This window comes from Lutjanus erythropterus, chromosome 1, assembly GCF_056507025.1.
Source record: "Lutjanus erythropterus isolate fLutEry1 chromosome 1, fLutEry1.hap2, whole genome shotgun sequence".
In the NCBI taxonomy this organism is placed as follows: domain Eukaryota; kingdom Metazoa; phylum Chordata; class Actinopteri; order Lutjaniformes; family Lutjanidae; genus Lutjanus; species Lutjanus erythropterus.
Genome location: NC_139317.1, coordinates 25,452,555 through 25,473,570, shown reverse-complemented (window position 1 = coordinate 25,473,570; position 21,016 = coordinate 25,452,555). Strand labels below are relative to the sequence as shown.

Here is a 21,016-nt window from a genome sequence, read left to right as displayed (position 1 = left end):
CCTCCTTAAATGTCTTCAGTGTTATTAAATTCATTAAATGCATATTACATCAATTTATTATTTTTTTATTTTTTCAACCTTATTTAACCAATTTATACTTGCATACTGTTACAGTAGTTCTCCTTGTTCATTTTATTAATTGACACTAACTTCTGGCCTCTAGTTTCCAGCTGCTGAGTCACTGTGTTAGTGAACGCTGTGAGCAAATCAGAAACACATTAAGCACTTTGAGGAATCTGTTTGTTGATTTGATGTGTGTTATTCTGAGCTCAGATTTTACGTTAGACTGAAAGCAGACTCAACATCCCTGATACATCCCAGAGATTTAATAGTAAGCATGTGTTTCTGAAGCACTTAAAGGCATGAGCAACAGTTTTTTAATTCTGGGGGCATTTCCGTTACAATTCTTCCACGTAGAAGTTATCATCTCGATAGAGACTTGTTACTGTGACAGAAACGTTTCGCTGTCCAAGGTGCTGAATCAATCTTTCAGCAAATACAATTTTCCCTCCAACATTTTTGATTATTATCAGGACCAGGATTTAGAGGCACTGGATATGCCGCTATTTGAGGAAAAAGCAATTTTTATCAATAATTTTTAAGCTCTGTCACAGTTTGTTTTTCCTTTCCGAGGTCATTTTACCAGTGAATACAAGAAACAAACACATCACAGGATGATCTGTCATTCTATGCACATTCTATGCTGTGTCTTTAATCAAACATCCCACTTTGTTCAGTGTCAGCATCTTCTAATTGGTAAACTAGTTTTCAGAGAGAGAAAACAGGTCATTTTTTATAAATAAAGCACTCTGTATACTGCATTTTGCTCATTGAACGGCTATTTCCTTTCCCTCTGGTGCTTATTTGGTGTATGCATGATGCTAACTATAATGGTGACAATACAACTCATCTCTTCAAGAAATAATTCTCCCAGTTAAATCCCATCTCCTGTCGTGACTCCTCTTATCCATTCTCTGTCTTGAAAGATACCTTCCCTTTTTCTCTCTTGCATCAATATTTAGGGTCTAAGGAATAGTTTCCATGTGAACGTTTTTCACTACACACCTGGAAACATCCCATGTAAAGCAGGACATGAGAGAAAATAATAAAACAAGCAGAGGCAGGGTCTCTAGAGAAACACCACACACCTCTAGTGGGTCATAAAGATGATGTAGTGGGATTATTTTATATGAATCTATACACTGTTTTATGGGAAAATGTTGCATGTTATGTCTCTAGTTCTTTGCCTAATTGTTATTTTAGTATTATCTGTTCGGCTCCAACTGTTCTTTGAAAAACTATGTAGTTTCAAGGCAGCTCCACTTTCCTTTCTTTTCACTGCTCCAAGCAGCAATAAGAGAACTAAAAAAATCATATAATGATGGCAGACTAAATAAATTTCAGGGTCACATGAGGGTGAGGGATGGAGAAGTTACAAGAGAAAAGAGCAAGCAGTGATGTATGGCAGCGAATGGCAGTTTATTCATTCCAGCTGAAGCTGCCCAGTCAGGAGGTATATGCAAAACACGAAACAATCTCTTTTCCAAGTAGCACAGATCCTTTTAATGATAAAACATTTGCATTAAACATTCAAACATGTACAGTATATACAGTACATATAATAGTCCATAGGTGCAGTGACTAACAAAACACTGACTACAGCAGCCATTGTCTCAACCCACATGTGACTTGTACTGCACACTTTGTTTCACCTGCTGTCCTTCCACCGGGCAATCTGCTCTGCAGCTGTGAAGTACACACAAGTACACACACATTATAGAAATGATGTAAATGTGTACGAAATTTAGCATATTGTGCACAAATTTATTGTTAAAAAAAAAAGTTACATGTGAGTAAGAAAATGTGTTTTGTGTCATAAATCCTCACTATCCTTCAGTTATACTCAAACATGACTGTGAACAAGCTGTTAATTATGTAAAACACGACATAAGAGACATAAAACTGTAGACTCTGTGTGCATATGGAAACACACTTTCTCTCTCACACACACACATACACATTACTCTGGAGAAACATAGCTTAGTGTCTGCCTCAGGCTGTGTGATAACCACTTATCATTTTATTACCAATTAACAAAACACAGCAATGAAGGCTGGAAATTACTCTGATGGGATGGAGGGATCTGTACGCTTTTAATCAGCCCAATTTATGCATTTCACTCTTTGTTGCTTCAGTGGATTTTTGCATTTATTTCCAGAGGAAGGGTGGCAAAATGATTGATTGAATCACATATGTTTAGCTTTGCTAATGACCTCGATAGTACTGTAACTTAAAGGGTAGCTAAGGTGATTTTCAACCTGGCGCCTCATTACAGGAAAAAATCCTAACTGCTTATCCTAACTTAAATCTTAACTTTAGTTTCAAAGACAAGAAGAAGCTTATCCTCTTATTACAGAAGCAATTCCTAAACTCATGACTGCATCCTGTCCTATCTCGGACCTTGTATCTTAACTTGAGAAGTACTAACTAGACCTGTAAACTTGATTCCTCAATCGGAAACCTGTGTTTAGAATGGACATGAGACTGCCTGTGTCCTTGACAATGGCTGTCTCACTTCATTTGTCACTAGCTTGCTTTAATAGACAAGAATGGAAGGGCATTCGATTTTTGCTTTGACAAGTTGGAGGCATTAATCATGTCATAGAGGAGAGGAATACCACTTTTTTGGGAAGTTTTCTGCTCAATTATCCTCCCGGGATAAAGAACGGACATAGCATGCGGGTCAAATTCAAACCTAGGGTCAAATTCAAAGCTAACTGTCTGAAAGTCGATATAAAACCATTAATAAATGGTCCAGGAAATGTAAAGGGTCATCATACAGTTTGAACAGCCTTTCAATCATAATTTGTAGGAGGATTATCATAGGCAACTTCAGTTCTAGACCTGAAGAAGCATCTTGGATGAGAGGTGAAACCTCTTCAAGAACCCAACCAAGTCCAGTTTAACCTATTTAACTCTACGAGTGCCATAACCTGGATGACTGAGAATCTTCACAGACATCTTTCAGTCATAATACTGTATTTTATTTATGTTTTTCTTTACTGTCATTACCATACAGACTTAACAACAGTGGTGGTGTTATTTTTGGTAGTTACTTTGAATTTAGGACAGGGTCTATTTCATCCTACTGCACGATTCTTAGGAAATTCTTCAGTTAGGACACTTTTGTAATAGCTAAATTCCTATCCCAAGATAAGATAGGATTTCTTGACATAATTATTTATATGAAAGATTTGTAATGCCACCCTAAAAAAAAAAAAAAAAAATTTCAGATTAAGAAAGTTTCTGTAATGCGGCCTCTGGACTCTATTTTCTCATGTGAAATGTGAAATTGATGGTGTGCAATTGTCTGTAGGGATTATGTGGTATCTGGTTTTGTGGCTGATGGCTGCAGTGGTCTCGCTAAATGCTGGACCAATTTCAAAAACTGTTGTCCCCATTAGCACTTAGACACAAAAACATGGGAAAACTGGGTCCAGGTTGAAAAATATCAGAGTCAGAGTGACCCTAACTATGCCTTCATCTGAAATTCAGGCGGTACAGCAGGTTGGTGAATGTTGGTAGATGGTTGGTAAATTAGAAAAACATAAAGGCTGCACAATTATTCGAAATTGCAATATGGCCAAGTACAATATCCAAATGGCAGGAGCTGCATTTTTAATGAAGAAAGAAAGTGTGACAAAACAGCATTATAGTGAAGCACTAAAGTGCTGCAGAGACGCCCTGGCCTACAAATCTTGAAAAAATTGTGATGCAAAAATGATCAATCCCATTAATCATGAATCATATTGCAACATATGTTAAAATAATTGCAGTGTGATTTTTCTTTTTTACTATACCATGCAGCCATCAGCACTATATAATTTTACTACGACTGTAACTGTAATGTAATCCTGCTCTCAAGCCATCTCTGAATCATGATCCACCAGTCCTGTTTTTCACTAACACAAACTATAAAGAGGAGACGTTAAGAGGTTTTCAAAAAGCAGGTTGTAAAAACATTGTCCTCTCACTGTTGACTGTATTCAGAGCAGATCCCTCTTTCAGCTTCGACTGATCAATACCAGATTACACACACCAAGCACTTGCAAAGACACAATCAAGTGGCCAAAACTAAACATCTGCCACCATCTCATTCCTTACAATCAATGTAAGTGGTATGTGTGTGTCTAAACACTGCAGGCCTTTGTAGAGCTGACGTATATTGATCCCTCAGAGGCTCTTGATGGTGAGCACTGAGTGCCATTGATTTGGTCTGAGTGCCATGTTTAAATGTGTGGGGAGGATCACACACAATGCTGTGTTCACATCCCTCATGGACACAGTGGATTAACATTTTATACCTCAGCCTGTGATGATTATCAGTGACAGAGGCTCTGAAAGAGGTTATACTAATTGCGTGGACACAGTTGAGCTCAACAGGTAGTGGGAGTGACAATAATGAAAAAAGAGCAGCCCATTTTAAATTTTAGGACAATCCAACCATATACAAAACGGTGCAAAGCTCCATTAAGTGATATTTTTTATATATTAATTCCTAAATCACGTTACTGTGTTGTATGATGTGAAAAACTTGCTTATTGTACTGAACTAACCAGATTATAGCCACTTTGAGTTCACTGGCCTTCACTTTTACTTTATGAGTCTGAGTCTTATTTCTCTCATAAAATAATAAAACCTTCACAAACAATTTTCAGTAAATATCCACATATTTCTCTGAGGATTTGGTGGACTGGGGGTTAAAAGGCTGACCTCTACGTCCCTGGTATTCTCTCTACTGTCATCTCTATCAAATGTAAAACATGTTCAAAATTATTAATTTAAAGAAAGGAGTTGGTGGACCATTCGAGGCCTATGTGTTGAGGGAATAATGAAAACATAATGCTGCATTCACATGCATTCAAGTAGAAAGTAGACTGTGACTGGATGTAAACCGAACTCATTTGAAGCAGTGGTGGAAAGGAAGACATTGAACAACCTGCTATTCATCATGGATAACCCTGACCACCCTCTCCATCACATACTGGACAGACAGCAGAGCTCCTCAACAACAACAAATATAGCTTTGCTGTCACAAGGACCGATAAAAGAAATCTGTCCTACCTCTATCTATCTATTTTGTTTCTATTATTTTATAGAATTGTTGAAGTAAGTACTAGTAGTTTAGTAGTAGAAAATTTGTCTTTGTGTGAGCTACATAACATCCTGTTGTATATTTTGTCGAACAGTAAAAAGTTTAAATATTTTAAATAATAATTATTATTTTTTGCCTGAATCCATGTGAATGCAGTATAGGACAGTTGTCTGCGGTATCAAGCTGCCTGTGTTTCTGCTGGTCAAAATGGCCAAACATGACTGTAAAAGGGAAAATAGGGGAGGAGGAATGTTGATTCATGATGCAATGACATTACTGAAACACAAAGATGGATGTGAAGCTGGTCACACTGAAGTCCAGGACTTTTTCATCAGGACCACTGATGGCGGTAACCTTTCTCCTGTGCCATCTGGGAGAAACATTCCCAGAACAGTTAGTTACCGCCATCGTCACCACCAATCATATTCAGGCAAAGAAAAGAGCGGTTGGCTACTTTTTTTGTCAGGAGATGGGACACATACATCACCTGCATTGAACCCTGTTCTAATGGTAATAGCACCAGACTCAGACCTGTTTCGCTATGAAGTTCAGAGTTTGGCAGTAATTTGCATTGAGACAGTTGGAGCTGGACAAAGAGCAGCATGCCAACTTTTAAGAAAAATGTGGACACGCTACTGCAGTTGAAGAAATGTAGCCAAACATGCTTCATGGTTTAGTTGTTGCCTGTTTTGTTTTTAAACTTTTGCCCTTCATCTTGTTTCTGTTGCTTTACTTCTGGTCTTTGTCTTTTTCCTGCCTATTATGGTTGAGTCTAGAAGGGAACTCACGATGAAACTCTTGCAAGATTTTTGCACCTTGTTTATTCAGTCTGTGCCAAGATCTTCTGCAGGTCTGAGGTTCCCATCTACACACAATATTTTTGATGATGAGTGCCCTTGATAGGACTTTGGAATTGTTTGTCTTTTGACTACTTTTGAGTTAAGACCAGATCCTGCCTAACCAAAGTGTAAGCCCTTTTTGTATACTGACTTTTTGTTATGAAATAATTGGAACTCCAACTGCTCTGCCTCTGGTCTGCATTCTGGGTACATTCTCTTGTTTTTCGCAGTTAACCCGCTTGACATGTGTAACACCAAGCAGCTAAATGTGCACAGCTTTCAGAGGCAAGAGGAAAAGCCATTTAATTTTGTGCCCAAGGTATGTTAACAATGGCAAGTCTTAACAATTCTGAATATTCCTCACATCACATGTGTAGGCGACACAGTGACTCAGTGGTTAGCTCTATCGACTCCTCGCAGGAAGGTTCAGCAGATCACATTGGGTGGTCATTTATAGAAAACCTTCGCCCCCTCAACACTTTCATCCACCTCCTCCCTGAAGGAGCCTTACCATGCTGGCAAATGTATCGGTTCTGTGTTTTACAGCGCTGGTCGTTCCAGTTAAAGGAAGTTGATGCCTGCAGCTCCACACAGTTTCCAAAGCTGGATGGAGAAACAGAAGGAGTAAGTGACTCTTGTGTTTTTAATTGCACATTTAAAAAAACATTGCTGTAAAGCTGAATGGAAAAAAACTGTAAAGTTTGTTCAGCCCAGTTTTCTTTTGTTTGATTTTTTGATAAAATGGAATAAAGTAGAGGAATCAGCAGTGGATGCTGTAATTTTGACTATAGTAACTCAGTAACAAACAGATTTAAAAATGTGGTCAAATAGATGTAAAATGGGACACTGAAATTTCATTTATACATGACAGAAACTAGTAATGATTGATTATTGATATACAACAGACAGACAGACAGACAGACAGACAGACAGACAGACAGGCAGATAGATAGATAGATAGATAGATAGATAGATAGATAGATAGATAGATAGATAGATAGATAGATAGATAGATAGATAGATAGATAGATAGATAGATAGAGACACAGAAAGAGAGAGACATCTAGTGATCAACATGAGGATTGCAGGTCACTGTCTTTTCCTGGTTGCTCCGTATATAAAAACATATGGTTAATAATGTCACTTTAAGTGCTATTTAAAAGCTAGATTTTATTTCAGAGATGAAAACAAACGAAAGACCAAACTACAGTAATCTCTTGCAATAATCTTAGTCATACATACTACAGATCCATAGGCAGACATCTGCAGATAAAAACGCCTGAAGCTCCCACCACAGAAGTCATTTTCCACCTTTCAGATGATGTATTTTTTGTTTGTTTTTCTTTAGCTCCATTGCACTGGGCTGTCTCTGTTCATGATGTACTCTGCAGTAGTTAATGTCTGTTTGTAAATGTGTGCCTTACCCTTGGTTGTCAGGCTGCCCGAAGGCAAAGCTGCTGAATCGAGGGATCTCTCCTGTGTCCCAGCGAAATGAGTCTTTCAGTGGCTTATATGTCAAACCTGTGGAGCAAAAACATTGCTGTTTTACCCGGGCAGCATCTTCACAACCTCCACCTGGCAGTACATCTGGCCTAAACGACAACAAAGTCTGGCATCTAATCTGGTACTGCTGTCCGGTGTTAGAAAACATTAAGATATTTTAATACTTATTTGGATGACCATGATAAAAAAAAAAAAAAGAAATACCGATCCAGAAGTTTCGTGTCTCAAAGTCAGTGTTGGTGACCTCGTTGCTTGTCTCCAGCTGACTGAGATAAAATGCCAGGATGTCCTGAACCTTCTGATTGTGGATGTGAGCTAGAATACCTCCTCGTTCCTGTTGGTTGAAAAAACAGAACAAGAACAGACTAGAATCAGAATGAAAGTCTTTATATGTAGATTTATATAACATTCTTTGGGCTGCAGAGCTCGTCTCAGTCTCTCAGTGGGAAACACACACCTGACTCTCACCTGACAGCGAGTCTTGGCCCCATAGTAGGTGTCAGCTTCTGAAGACACCATGAAGCAATCACCATCTATCATCACATCACAGCTGTGGAAGGGAAACCGCACTTTCTCTGTTGGGACACAAGCCGACAAAAATACACTGAATGAACAGAAATACTGACCATCCATCATGGCTCAAGTTCAGTGAGCAGACTTTAATATTTTGTTTTTTTGGCAAGACTATTTGAATGGGTGTGCATAAGACTGTCATAACCATGTAATGAGGCCTGTCACAGACATGAAGGGGTCTTTATGAATGTTTATGACTGTTGTCATAAAGTGTGATTTAGTCAGTTATGTAATTTTTAATTCAAACTTGATATTGTTTGTATATTGATGTCTTTCTTATGACAACTTGACATTATTTAAGACATTATAACCTGTCAGTGTCTTTGTGAACAACTTGACATTATCAAACTTGTTCAACTTTATGTTTCAACATTAAATAATTATTTAAATTCTACACATACAACAGTAAAATGTAATGTTAAATGTTAACATATAAAGCTAACAGTTTCATATTATAGATATGACAAAGACAATTACAAATTGTATTATCTTAGTTAATGTCAGGTTGCCATAAGAAAGACATTATTGGCTTGACTAATGTCAATCTGTCATAACAAAAAATGTCAATTCTGCATTACAATGACATAACAGACATTGTACTTAATGCCTCCTTCATGTTCATGACAGGTGTCATGACATTGTTATAACAGTGTAATGTTTTACGCACACCCCTTAAAATAAAGTGTCACTGTATACTTTTTTTTAAATACAGTACTGTTGTAAATATGGATGGAATTTCCTTAATTCTGCTCCCTTTATGACCAGATGTTATGAATGTATAGAAGAGTGTGACACTTCTACTTGATGTACACTGTAAATCTCATAACCAGGTTTTCACCACCTTTTCATCATGTCACCAGACTCAGCATCTGTTAAGATAAATACAGAATGTAGCAGCAAACAAATGGATTTCCTCACTGTGTGTGGCCGTGTGTGCTTTTTAATGTTAATCCAATCTGTGTTTCAGAGTATAAATTGCTGAGGCATACTGTATGAAAAACACAAAGGAGCGTAATACTAAAGCACCCTACACTTACCTGCACACTCAGCACCACCGTAGCCAACATCACACACGCAAGAGCATTCTTCTTCTTTGAAACGGCCGTGTACACACTGCACACTGCACCGAACTGAAAAAACACACACTTAGTTCAGTTAAATCGGCCTGTCAACCTTGGATATTAACATAATAAAATATAGTGAACGGACCAGTTTTAAGGGATAGTTTGGATTATTTCAATGAACCTTTTACAAGTGCTAAAATATGTTTTGTTGCTGACCATGTCTAGAGCAGTGCATTGTTTAGTCTACATGCTGATGCTTTTCTCTGCTTCTCCAAACTGACATCTACTGTAGTTAATACACTGACAATCAATGAGTACCTCATGCAACCCCACTTCACATAATCAAAACTATCCCTTTAATGAGGTCAGATACCAATATTATGTGCGTTTGTTTATGACTGGTACCCTGGCACAAGCGTCCGGTGAAGCCTGGGTCACACTTGCACTTGCAGGAGGAGACGTTAAGATGACCATGCCGACCACAGCTCATACGACATGGATTCTTTGGAATCTCTGATAACAAATGTGCACGCACACCAACAAATACACACACAAACAGACACACAAACAAGCACACTGCAAAATGAAATCGCACATCTGACCATTTTTTATACAAATCAGCTTTGCATCCTTTACAGATACTATGACAACCACATTTGTTTTCAAGCTTTTGTGTTTTATGGTTGTTGAATGCCTTAATGACATCCAATAATTTTTATAGCAAAGACCTCATGTCCAATCACAGAAAAAACTGCTTCAGTACTGTACCATTTTACATAGAGAGTCCTCTTACCACATAGTCCACCAACATGGTCCCACAGTCTAAAGCAGCCAGACATGGAGGAGGTGCAGAGAGAGCAGTCCAGCCCCGTCCTATAGGGCATCACCAGCTGACCATTCACCTCCCAGTTACCACTGCATTAACACAAATATATACTGCAAAATCATTCTTGAATTCAAATTCAATTAGACTTTATTGGCATGACCATAATAAAATACAGTATTCTATTGTACATTGTATTGTATCATACATTATTAATATTTGTTATGATTTTAATAAACTGCCCTCCCAAAAAAAAAGTCACACACTGTAATATTTTGATGGACCGCCTTTAGCTTTGATTACCACACACATTCGCCATGGCATCATCTCAGATTATGCAGTGTCACGAGATTTGTTTCTGTCCAGAGTTGCATTAATTTTTTGCCAAGATCTTGTATTGATGATGGGAGAGTCGGGCTGCTGTGTAAAGTCTTCTCCAGCACATCCCAAAGATTCTCAGTGGGGTTAAGGTCTGGACTCTGTGGTGGCCAATCCATGTGTGAAAATGATGTCTCATGCTCCCTGAACCACTCTTTCACAATTTGATCGCAATTAATCCTGGCTTGGAATTTTCCTGTGCCATCAGAGAAGAAAAAAATCCATTGATGGAAAATCCTGGTCATTCAGTATATTCAGGTAGTGAGCTGACCTCATTTTTTGGGCACATAACATTGCTGAACCTCAACCTGAGCAACTGAAGCAACCTTTGATCATAACACTGCCCTCACAGGCTTGTACAGTAGGCACTAGGCATGATGGGAGCATCACTTCATCCGCATCTTCTTACCCTGATGCCCCTATCACTCTGGAACAGGGTAAATCAGGACTCATCAGACCACATGACCTTTTTCCATTGCTTCAGAGTCTAATCTTTATGCTTCCTGGCAAATTGAAGCTGTTTTTCTGATAAGTCACACTGATAAGTGGTTTTCTTAAGGCTACGCAGCTGTTTAGTCCCAATCCCTTAAGTTCTCTTCACATTGTGTGTGTGGAAGTGCTCTTATTTTCACTATTAAACATAGCCGTGAGTTCTACTGATTTTTTATGATTTGATTTCATCAAACATTTAAGTGATCTCTGATCACAATCATTTAAGTTTTTTTTTTTTTTTTTTGAATACAATGGTTTACCATTATCCTTCCAGGTTTTAATAATGCCCTGGACAGTTCTTAACCTAATGTTAGTAGTTTCATCAATCTCCGTAGTTGTTTTCTTTGCATGATGCAGCCAAATAATTTGACCCCTCTGAAACACAAGTAACATCTTTTCCACAACCACAGGAAATGTCTTCTGACATGGAAATGAGAAGCTGCTCACTGTATCAGTTAGGGTTAAATAACTTGTTGCCAGCTGAAACATATTAATCACTGCAATAATCATCCAATGGAAGGCTTTTACATATTTCCTTAGTTAAATCCAGGTGGTGACTTTTTTTGGCCAGGCAGTGTATATGCACTGAGGAAGTATTGATACTGAATGGATTATTCTGGTAAAATAAACAGGGATCATAATAAGCTGTGTTTCCACCCAAAGTACCTGGAACTTTTAGTCCCTGCTATTTTTACACATTATTTTTGTGCACAGAAAAATGGAATGAAAAAGAATGGGTGAAGTAAAATCCTCTGAGTACTCAATCAATCACAAAATGTTTAGCACTGCAAGCACCAGCCCCAAACTTCCGGTGCTTTTGGAAAATATTACCCCTCTGAACTTAATTTGTCCCTTATCCTTTTATCCCTTCCCCCAAATTATCCAAATTTAACACGCTGAGTTCCTCCAAAGGTTCATAATCACTGGGGAAAGTTCCTGTGGTGTAAACATGGTCATACAGTAAATAATGTTTTGTCTACATGCAGGAATTTGCAACCTTTCATCTAAGTAATGCTGTTAATAATGTGTGAGCTCAACTGCATTGCAGATCAAACAGTCTGTTTGTGTTTTGTTTAAAACTGAGTATTAATTTTAAAAGTAATTTATTCTCTTTTTTTACACAATGCTTTTCTCAGATAAATTTATCAGTTTTATTTTTGGGGGAAGGCGTGAAATTGTTACCCAGGGAAGTATGCACAGACAAATATCTCCCAGAGGTCTCCTCCTCTCAGACACAGCTGGCTGGCACAGCCCACGTGACTTGAAGTGGCCCACACCAACTACACAACAACAGAAGGTTTAGACACTCAACATCAGCATTAAAACACAAATATAAATATCTCTACAGTGTCTGTAAAACTACAGCTACGCATAAACATAAGTACAGCTTGTATCTGCTTGTAAATACCTGTGTATAGTGTTGACAGGTGGCATTCCCTCTACATTGCCCACTCAAGTAGTGAAAATCTTTTCCCTCCTCGAACCAAGAGTCAATGATGTCGGAAAATGAGGAGACACCATAAGCAGAAATGTGTGTGTTCCAGCCAATGTGACTGAGAGATGAGGAGTGTTGAGGGCGGAGCTCTGTGTGACACGATGCTCCCCGCTCCTTTGCAAGTAAGGCCAACTTCTCATTCCAGTCCTACAAAAACAATATTTACTGTCATTACGCAACTTAAAGGCATAACAATATGTTGACTCATATAAACATAATCCCTGTCGATCTTCACTCTTGACCCGTAAGAAGTGCGTTGTGGCGTCTGTATCTGCAGAGATCCTGCCCTCTGCTGTATTTTCTTACTTTCTCACGTTATACTGTGCTCAGGATGTTTCTTGGTGTCGGCCTGTTTGGCAGTGGTGTGTAGCTCCCAGCTAATATAGTGCACAGGTTTTGAGGTTGGAAATCTATAAAAAATGTGGCGACCAAGAGTTACATCACACTCTGTGTTTCTTTCCCCTGCTAAGAGCTGCAGAAAATGTTTAACAGACATATACACAATCAGGCAGAGCAGACTGAGGATAACTGTGTCATGGTTTTTTGCTGATTTCCTGTTTTATTTTGGTAGTCTTGGTTCTCCCTCATGTGTCTAGTCCCTACTTCCTGTCTTTGTCCTTTTTCCCGCTCTTTTTGATTGTCATGTGTTTCACCTGTTTGCCCACCTGTGTCTTGTTAGTTCACTCTATTTAGTCCCTGTGTTCCTCTGTGTCTTCGTCAGTTTGTGTTTGTTTTCCATGTTTGTCAGCCTGCATCCCGTGTGTCTCCCTCCTGTGTTCTGTGTTTTTTCCCTGGATGTTTTTTTTTGTGAGTTTGCCTTTTGTGGATTCTGTTTTTCTTGGACTCTGGATTTTTACCTCCCTGTATTTCATGTAAGCCTTTGTTTTTTTGTTTTATTTAATTGAATCCTTTTTGAACTGGTACTCCTCCTGTTGTCTGTGTTTGGATCCTTCACCATGTGAAACTGTAACAAACTGCAGCTGCATTCACACAAAGTCTGGCGTTGCGTGGAGGTGTGGGTGTGTGTGTTTCTGCTTTAGATTGTAACTGCTGTGAAACAGTCAGAAAACAACACCATGTCAGATTCACTGCTTTGTTCTTTCTACTAGTGCCTCCTGATTTTATGTCAAAGTCTATTCCCCAATTTCATGTTGAGTTTATTTATTAATTACAGTAAAACCTACTAAAGAAAATTTTGAATTTTGTTACATATCTCTAGGAATGTCCGGTATGCACACAGGAGATGATAGCCAGCACTGTCATCCAACACTTATCTCGGATTGTAATAATAATGTTCAATTCTGTCAGATGTGACCACTGAAGCTAGGGCAGGCAGTTTATTTTTGGTGTTATTGGCCAAAAGTTCCATGATTAATAGCATAATGTAACTCAAGTGGCTTGAGACAAAACTAGACTTCTGCTCCTCCTTTTCTCTATATTTTCAGGCTTTAGAAAATCTAGCCTGTGGCAAGAAACTTTGGCCAATCACTGGTCAGTAAGATAGGTGACTGTTGAATCTCATTATCAAAACGTATATGAACTTAGAATGAAATTTAATAATCAAATATCTTTCTCCACAAAAACTTATTGCACCTTTTAAAGGGAAAATTCACCACTGTTTATAAGGATGTCTAATCGGTATTGATGATAAATGTCGTCATTTGATGGAATTAATTCATCAGTGTGAACTATATTGACCCTGAAAGCTGAGTTCTCCTGCTGCAAAAACAGGATATTTCAGCTGAGATTTCTAGTTTCCATCTCTGGGTAGTCATGAGTATTTTTGTCACCTAACACTATGTTTTATCCAACAAATTAATAGCTATAGGCTATAGTGGTATGGCTATCATGATACACGGTAACATGAGCCATGGGGGCAGACGCTTGTGTGCAATGCATCCTGGTACATGTAGGCACTGCCGGAGCAGCTCTGCAAGCAGGAGAACTAAGCTTTCTCAATATAGCACACTGAGGAAATTACTGATTCAATTAACTTTTGCCATTAATACTGAGTAGACATGAATTTTCCCTTTAATATTTGAAGTCAGCAGATGACCTTGTTACATGTCAGAAGCCCACAAAACATTTCTGGCACACCCAACACACTACATGTTTTTCTTGCAAACTGATACAAATGAAGGCATTCTGAAGCTGTTTAATTCCACATGAATAATGAAAAAATAATTAGCAATTACATCAATAATTACCAACAGGTAATTTTCATCACCATCTCATTTAATTGCCTAAATATGTTCTTGGGCTGTTCAATGTGAAGCTGCACTTTTAATCTGAAATGAAGGTCATATTGTACTTTGCTTTACTGATTAAAAGTGGATGAAAGAAACTCTTTGGCATGAAGGTCATTCCTAATAGTGCATACGTGATTTTCTTTACTTGATTAATCCTTTTCAGGGATCAGAGCTAGTCGTACAGTGGGCAACAGGCACGGGGACGCCGTGGGCGAGCTGCCAGTCCATGTTAGGGCCAACAAACACAGACTGACACTCATTGTGTGCTACTCTGGTATAAACACTTCACTTAGTGGCACATTTTCCAAGATTTGCAACGGCTGATTCAAATAAACAACTAGTTTCCACACAAACTTTCCACTATCACTCTGCCATGTTAGCTGTACTACAAACATCACTTCAGGTTCTCTCACGACTAAAAGGCAACAACGTGGAAAGTTACAGATTCAAGCTTTGTATGAAAAAGATGAGAAATTAGTAAAATGAAACAAATGAGTGAAGCTGACTGGTCAATTTTAAATTCTCTTGGGTATCACATTCTAATAAGACCATATTAAGATTTAGGTTTATAAGTTGTATTTAATGGCTTTATCAGAAGTTAAAGCTACTACAAGGAGTTTTTTTAAACTGCTTATGAAACGGTCTCAATTCATTCAACTCAATTTGTCACTATACTGAGTTTGTTTCGCTCTTTGAGAGAGAAAATGCGCTGATGGAATTTAATTTGAAGGCCACACCACAGCCCAGACAGTTCACTGGATCAGCAGTTCAACTTTGGAGCACAACAAGGCTGCAAAAGAGAAATAAGGAAAAAGTAACTTATTACACTAACATGCCCAACTTTTTCAACTTCCTACTTCCTTCCTCTCTCTGATGTTTCAGACATAGACGTGTTTTCACAGAAGTTATAGGAACTGGCAAGAAAGACACTGTTACATTAAATAAACAATGGATTTTCCTGCATTTGAATATTGTTGTAAACATTTGGGATAATGTAAGCACGTAATTCAGCAAAATATATAAAATATGTCTAATGTTTTTAGACATTTTAATGCTTTAATGTTACATATAGCTTTAAGTATCAGTTCCCTGTTAACTCGAATGAACTTGAATGAAAAAAATAGTGACCAGGGCCTTTAGTTACCTTAACTGTAGAAGGTAACAGACCTTCAAAACTATAACTATAAACCACAAAAAGGGCAATTAGGCCACCAACAAATCACCATGTTCACATTACAAACACTGACAGAAGTAGCAAATGGATTTTAGAACATAAGAACATCAGAACATCAACAAATGTGTCTTGCCTCATTTTTATCTGCTCCTGTTTGTCCTGTTAAAGTTACTACATTACTCTGTTAATACAAACCCAATACTTCCTGTAGCTGTTTCAAATTAAAAGTCCTCTAGGCGCTAATTTGAAGCAGATACAGTAACCTGTACTGTCTGCTTGAATCTAGCATTTCTGCGAACTGTGCAAGTTCATTACGAGAAAATTGTATGTACTTTTATTATGAAATAAACACATTTCATAGATATTTTCAATTCACAGTTTGTCGTGTTCTTTTCTGCAGTTTGTGAATGTAGATTGAGAGTCATGGCACTTGATGATATATTTTTGTAAGTTTGGGTCTCTTTTAGGTCTCAAGCTGAAAAAGTTTGGGAACTCCTGATCTAATCGAATGTCTGTGCAACAGTTAGACAGAGTTTGTGAGATAGACATCAGAGGTTTGACACTGATGTGTGGTGTAGAAAGGCTGAGCCCCTCTTGAGTTCATTGTTCACTCCGGTCTCTGATGTCAGCCAGCCAAAGTCATCGGCTTACACTTTGATGCCACCAGAGGGGTAGAAGGTCACCGGGCAATATTTCATCTAAGACATTTCATTTTAAAGCATGTCAGGTTGCATCAGCAGTGGGATTTGAATGTCTCGCTAACAGAAATGTGTCGTTATACTCTGGTTTGTCTTCTATGTGCCTATTAGCAAATTGTTGGACACTGAGTTTACTTAATTAATATAGCTCTAAATTAGTCTCTGCCTTGTTTTCAGCCTAACAGTATTAAAATAAAGTTTTAGCACTCTGGAAGTTTTGAGAGAGACTAACAAACTAAAATCTCACAACCAGAGGTCATGATTTACATTTCAAAAGTAAATACTTGAACTTCTGTCTCTGAGAGTGTGCTGGTTTGACCTTATAATACTTATTTGCCTCTTAGAACTCAAAGAAAACCTGCAGACAGGGCATTGGGTAAGAAAAGGAGGAGCATCATTCATTCCTAAAATATTGGTATTTTATCTCACCCTGAAAGCAAAGCCTAAAGGACTATATTATAATCACTTCAACACAATCTCACCACAATGCTTACTGGTTTGTTCGTATGTGGGGGAAAAAAAAACCTTATTCAGACATTCACAAACACTCCCGAAGCCTTGAGCCTTTTAACGTTTATCAGTAAAGCTCTTTAATATGCCTCTTCAGCTCAGCAAAGCTTCCTCTGAGGGTTTTCACAGGGAAATTACCTGTAATACCAGAGTTGTGAATGCAGGATGATTATCCACATCCTCTTTTTCTCATTACCGCCTTATCAGTTGAGAACAGTTCTGAGAGGCTGAAGAGCAGTCGAAGAAAGAGGCTCAGTCTGTACGGGTGGCTTTGAGGATGTAATCTATGACAAAGTGACAGTTTGCCCTGGCACAAATCTCATATTAGGCCCAGAGGATATCTACAGCATTGTGAATTTCATAATCCATCGTTACCTCTTGGTCATAATCACATGCAGGCGACACAGTTGTGCAGATAAGTCCTGCACGGCAAAGCAATAGATGGAAGAAGATAGGGGAGAGGATTTAGCCAGCGTATTTTGCAGAAAATGGGATTAGAAAAACCGGAGTCCAAAATTAATATTAGGAATTGCTGCACATTCAACAACACCTCACCACGAATCTCTAACTATTTAATTTGTGATAGGCATTTTCTGTATATATTCTATAAACAGATATATATTGATAATGATAGTGAACTGTCTTTTATATTAAATTGCAACTTTAATCACTCTGTGCCATACCTTCATGTTGTTTACATTGTTCTTCTGTTGTTGCTGCTACTATCATTGCAACCATTGACATGCATAGAAATGGACAATATGACAGTTGATCAATCACCCTCCAGTGGCTGGCTGCAGTCGTAAATCCTGCCTCTCTAATGTTAATAGAAAAGGCATGGGCCAAACTAAAACATCAAAGTTCAAGTCAAATGAATTTTCCACAAATATGGTTTCTGTCATTTTATGTAGTTCTTCTCCCACGGATTGTTTAAGTGTTCAAAGCGTTTCCGATAAGTTAGTTTTAATGAGCTATTTGAAGCTATGAAAAGCATGTTTCACGTCATGATTGACAGCTGAGCGCTGCTCGTGACTGAGTCAGCCAGGTGTGTGGATTGAACTCAAAAGCACAGCTCCAACCCTGATCACGATACGGCACAGACTCTGGCTCCAAATGACGTCACTAGCACATGTCAGCTGTCGTGACCTGCATCCAGCATGCAAGTTTTGGACCCTGCTAACAAAGATAACTTGCCATACTATTCTATCACGTGGCAAATATATCAAAGGGTGAAGTGCATTACTTTAGCCAGCTCTTAACTTGTTGACATCTACATGCCAGTCTGCCCTATATGAAACTCTTCTGACTCTTAGAGATTGAGCCATTACTAGGACCCTTTATCACATTTGTATCTGGCCCAGAAATACTGTATAAGCATGGTTAGATGGAATGAGATGAGGTGTTTACAATCTGCAAGATCACTGCTAGATGCCACTAAATCCTAAACACTAGTCTTTAATGAGACAAATAAATTAAAAATTACTCCTGTTCTGGTAAAATAATGATTAATTGGTGTCATTTCACTGTGTGACACTCACAAGACTACGCACAGCTAATTGATTTAGGCTTCGTTCTAACTGTGCACACTATCACTCAGCCTGCAGCAGGGCAGAGCAAATGGAGCACTAACGCTACTATTTCACACTGCTGAGACTATCAGCACTACAGAGGAAGACAGCTCAACTAAAAACCTTTTTATCCATGCCTTTGGTCAGTGGTTTCACTTCTGAAGAAGAAATATTTTCCAACTGTAAGTGTACAGGGACCAAAACAACTGGCCAAAGTGTCAAGTGTGGTCACATATGAAGAACTGTAGACAATCTGTGCTTTGGCTGCGGCTACACTGCCACTGTAGCTGCTGTAGTTAGTTTGAAACAATAAAAACAGTTCTCTGAACAAGGAATCTGGACTGTTGATCTCAGTGTTGGCACTGCAAACCTCACAGAGCAGCTGGCTCGCATCCAGATCAACAGGTCTAATTATTACTGGCACCATCATCATCATCATCATAACTGTTTTTCTCAAGGTCTTTTTTTGACTGGCAGCTGAAAACTTGTTTGAACCCAGCAGCATATTGGTAAAGTTTGTAACACATGGCTGAATATATTCCACTAGAAAGACTAAACTTCAGTGTGAAAATCAGCAGTGTGGACGGTGTACCACTGCAGTGCAGACTATCACCAAATGGATATTCAACTGCCTTAAACTCACATTAGGCCACAGCATTCATACCATTCATACGAACACAGTAGAAACAGACAATAGATGCCACAAACCATTTTTTGCATGTTAGCTGCCATGGGTTGGACCCGGCTGCGCAACCTATTGTGCTGGGCAACAATCTGCGAATGCTCCCTTACACCGAGCCCTGAAAGAAGACAGAAACGCTCATTTAGTATACCTCTTACTGCTGTCGCTATGGCAACAACATGCAAATGTATTGGTGGGGTATTTCATGGGCTGATACAGTCAGAAGATCATCATAATCTAACTCAAGGATGAGTTAAACACACAAAACTTAAAACAGTGTTTTTACAGTTTTTGTCATGTACTGAATAATCAAATGTGCCCTAAAAACAAATTTAAATCATCTGCTAATGTAAAAACACACATGCCACAACATTTTTTAACAGAATATAATGTAGATTGTCATTTATTTGCTAGCTGTACTGGCAGCATTTTATGTATATTTAATCTTTTTTTCTATATGTATATGTGTGTGTGTGTGTGTGTGTGTGTGTGTGTGTGTGTGTCATTTTGGATAATAAAGTTTATTATTAAACTGTAAAATATACTGCTTCCATAAACTGTAAAATAGCCTCTATTATATTAGTGTTATACCACTTCTGAGGGATCATTACAAAAAAGTGTTTATGTATATATTCTATAGTCTGTGTATTATATTCTGTTATATTCTGTTTATTTTTAAACTGTAAAATATCCTGCCTCCATAATATATCTTCATCACAAGCATGAACCACTTCTGAGGGATCATCATAAACAGAATTTATTGACATATTCTGCCTAAAGAATACCTGCCAATATATCAATATCAGATTTTTTTAATTCCCCCGTAGTATCCAGTTATCATAGTTGTAATTATGTAAAATATATTTTCAAAGAGGTTATAATTGTCAAAGGAATTGTATATAAATAAACACTTCATATGTAATTTGTATGTGCTTATAACTCATTACACTGTGTTGTAAATGATTTATTATAGGTTATAGATAAAGATGTTACAGTAAAGTCAGTTTACTAAGCTGAATAAGCCATATAGTAGATTAAATTGGGCCTAAAATCCTTAAATCATCCACAATCCTTAAATCATCCACAGTTGTGGATTAATAAGATTTTAGACTGCAGACTTGATCAGTTAGCCATCAAATTCACTAACTCCTTAAAGTTACTTATTACATCTGAGCACATTCCTCTAAAAAGTTAAAGTGTAAGGATTCGACTCCACAGACATGAGTTAGCCTGCTAAATGTGTGTTTGGCAATTTACCATCAAACTGGCGATTTGTGAAGCTGCTGCCGAACCTGCAGAGAACAGCAGGCAGTGACAGAAAAGTTTAGATGCTGATGCTTTGCCAGATGGATTTTGACAGCTAAGAAAGCAGACTTCAATCTAACAAAGGACAAGAACTCCACAAAGTTGTGTTCTTTTAGACTTTCTTTCTATAACACGATCTACGTCAAGAAAAACAATTGATTAAGTTCATCTTGCACTGCGAGGTCTGGTCTAAACTAGTGTCTGTCCCTCGTGGACACCTGACTGTCGCACAGTGTGAAGTGTGTGTTACCGGTGGAGGTGGAGGTGGACTTGGGCAGGTCCGCCGTGTCTGTGATAATCCGGTCCGCGCAGATAAACGGCGGCAGGAGAGACAGAAGGACCAACAGATCCAAACACCGGGACGCTGCTGTGACCGTCTCCATTGTGAACTCCTCAAGTGTCTCCAGCAGCAGCGGCCACTTGCTCTACAGCCCTCCTGCCTCCCTGATCTCCTCCTCCTCCTCCTCTTTTCCACTTCAGCAGCTTCACCTCAGTGCGCTCTGTGCAC

At 38.4% G+C, this 21,016-nt stretch overlaps 1 protein-coding gene across 1 annotated transcript; it reads right to left on the bottom strand.

Moving 5' to 3' along the window:
* Window positions 1–1,519: 1,519 nt before the first annotated feature.
* Window positions 1,520–20,981, bottom strand: LOC146332987 (C-type lectin domain family 18 member A-like). The gene is made up of 12 exons (XM_084718225.1): window positions 20,759–20,981; window positions 19,230–19,321; window positions 12,236–12,469; window positions 12,010–12,107; window positions 9,928–10,049; window positions 9,540–9,647; window positions 9,108–9,200; window positions 7,966–8,072; window positions 7,702–7,831; window positions 7,419–7,515; window positions 6,506–6,597; window positions 1,520–1,746 (listed from the first exon to the last, which is right to left on the bottom strand). Exons 1-12 carry the CDS (start codon window positions 20,889–20,891, stop codon window positions 1,709–1,711), a joined length of 1,344 nt encoding a protein of 447 aa, XP_084574351.1. The 5' UTR covers window positions 20,892–20,981; the 3' UTR covers window positions 1,520–1,708.
* Between the last annotated feature and the right edge of the window lie 35 nt (window positions 20,982–21,016).

Excerpts from the sequence above, each read along its gene's own strand:
- LOC146332987 (XM_084718225.1), bottom strand. The coding sequence starts at position 20,891 with ATGGAGACGGTCACAGCAGCGTCCCGGTGTTTGGATCTGTTGGTCCTT. Across the intron at positions 7,832-7,965 it reads GGGCCAAGACTCGCTGTCAG|GAACGAGGAGGTATTCTAGC; the intron begins GTGAGAGTCAGG and ends TTCAACCAACAG. Across the intron at positions 6,598-7,418 it reads GGGCAGCCTGACAACCAAGG|CTTTGGAAACTGTGTGGAGC; the intron begins GTAAGGCACACA and ends TTCTCCATCCAG.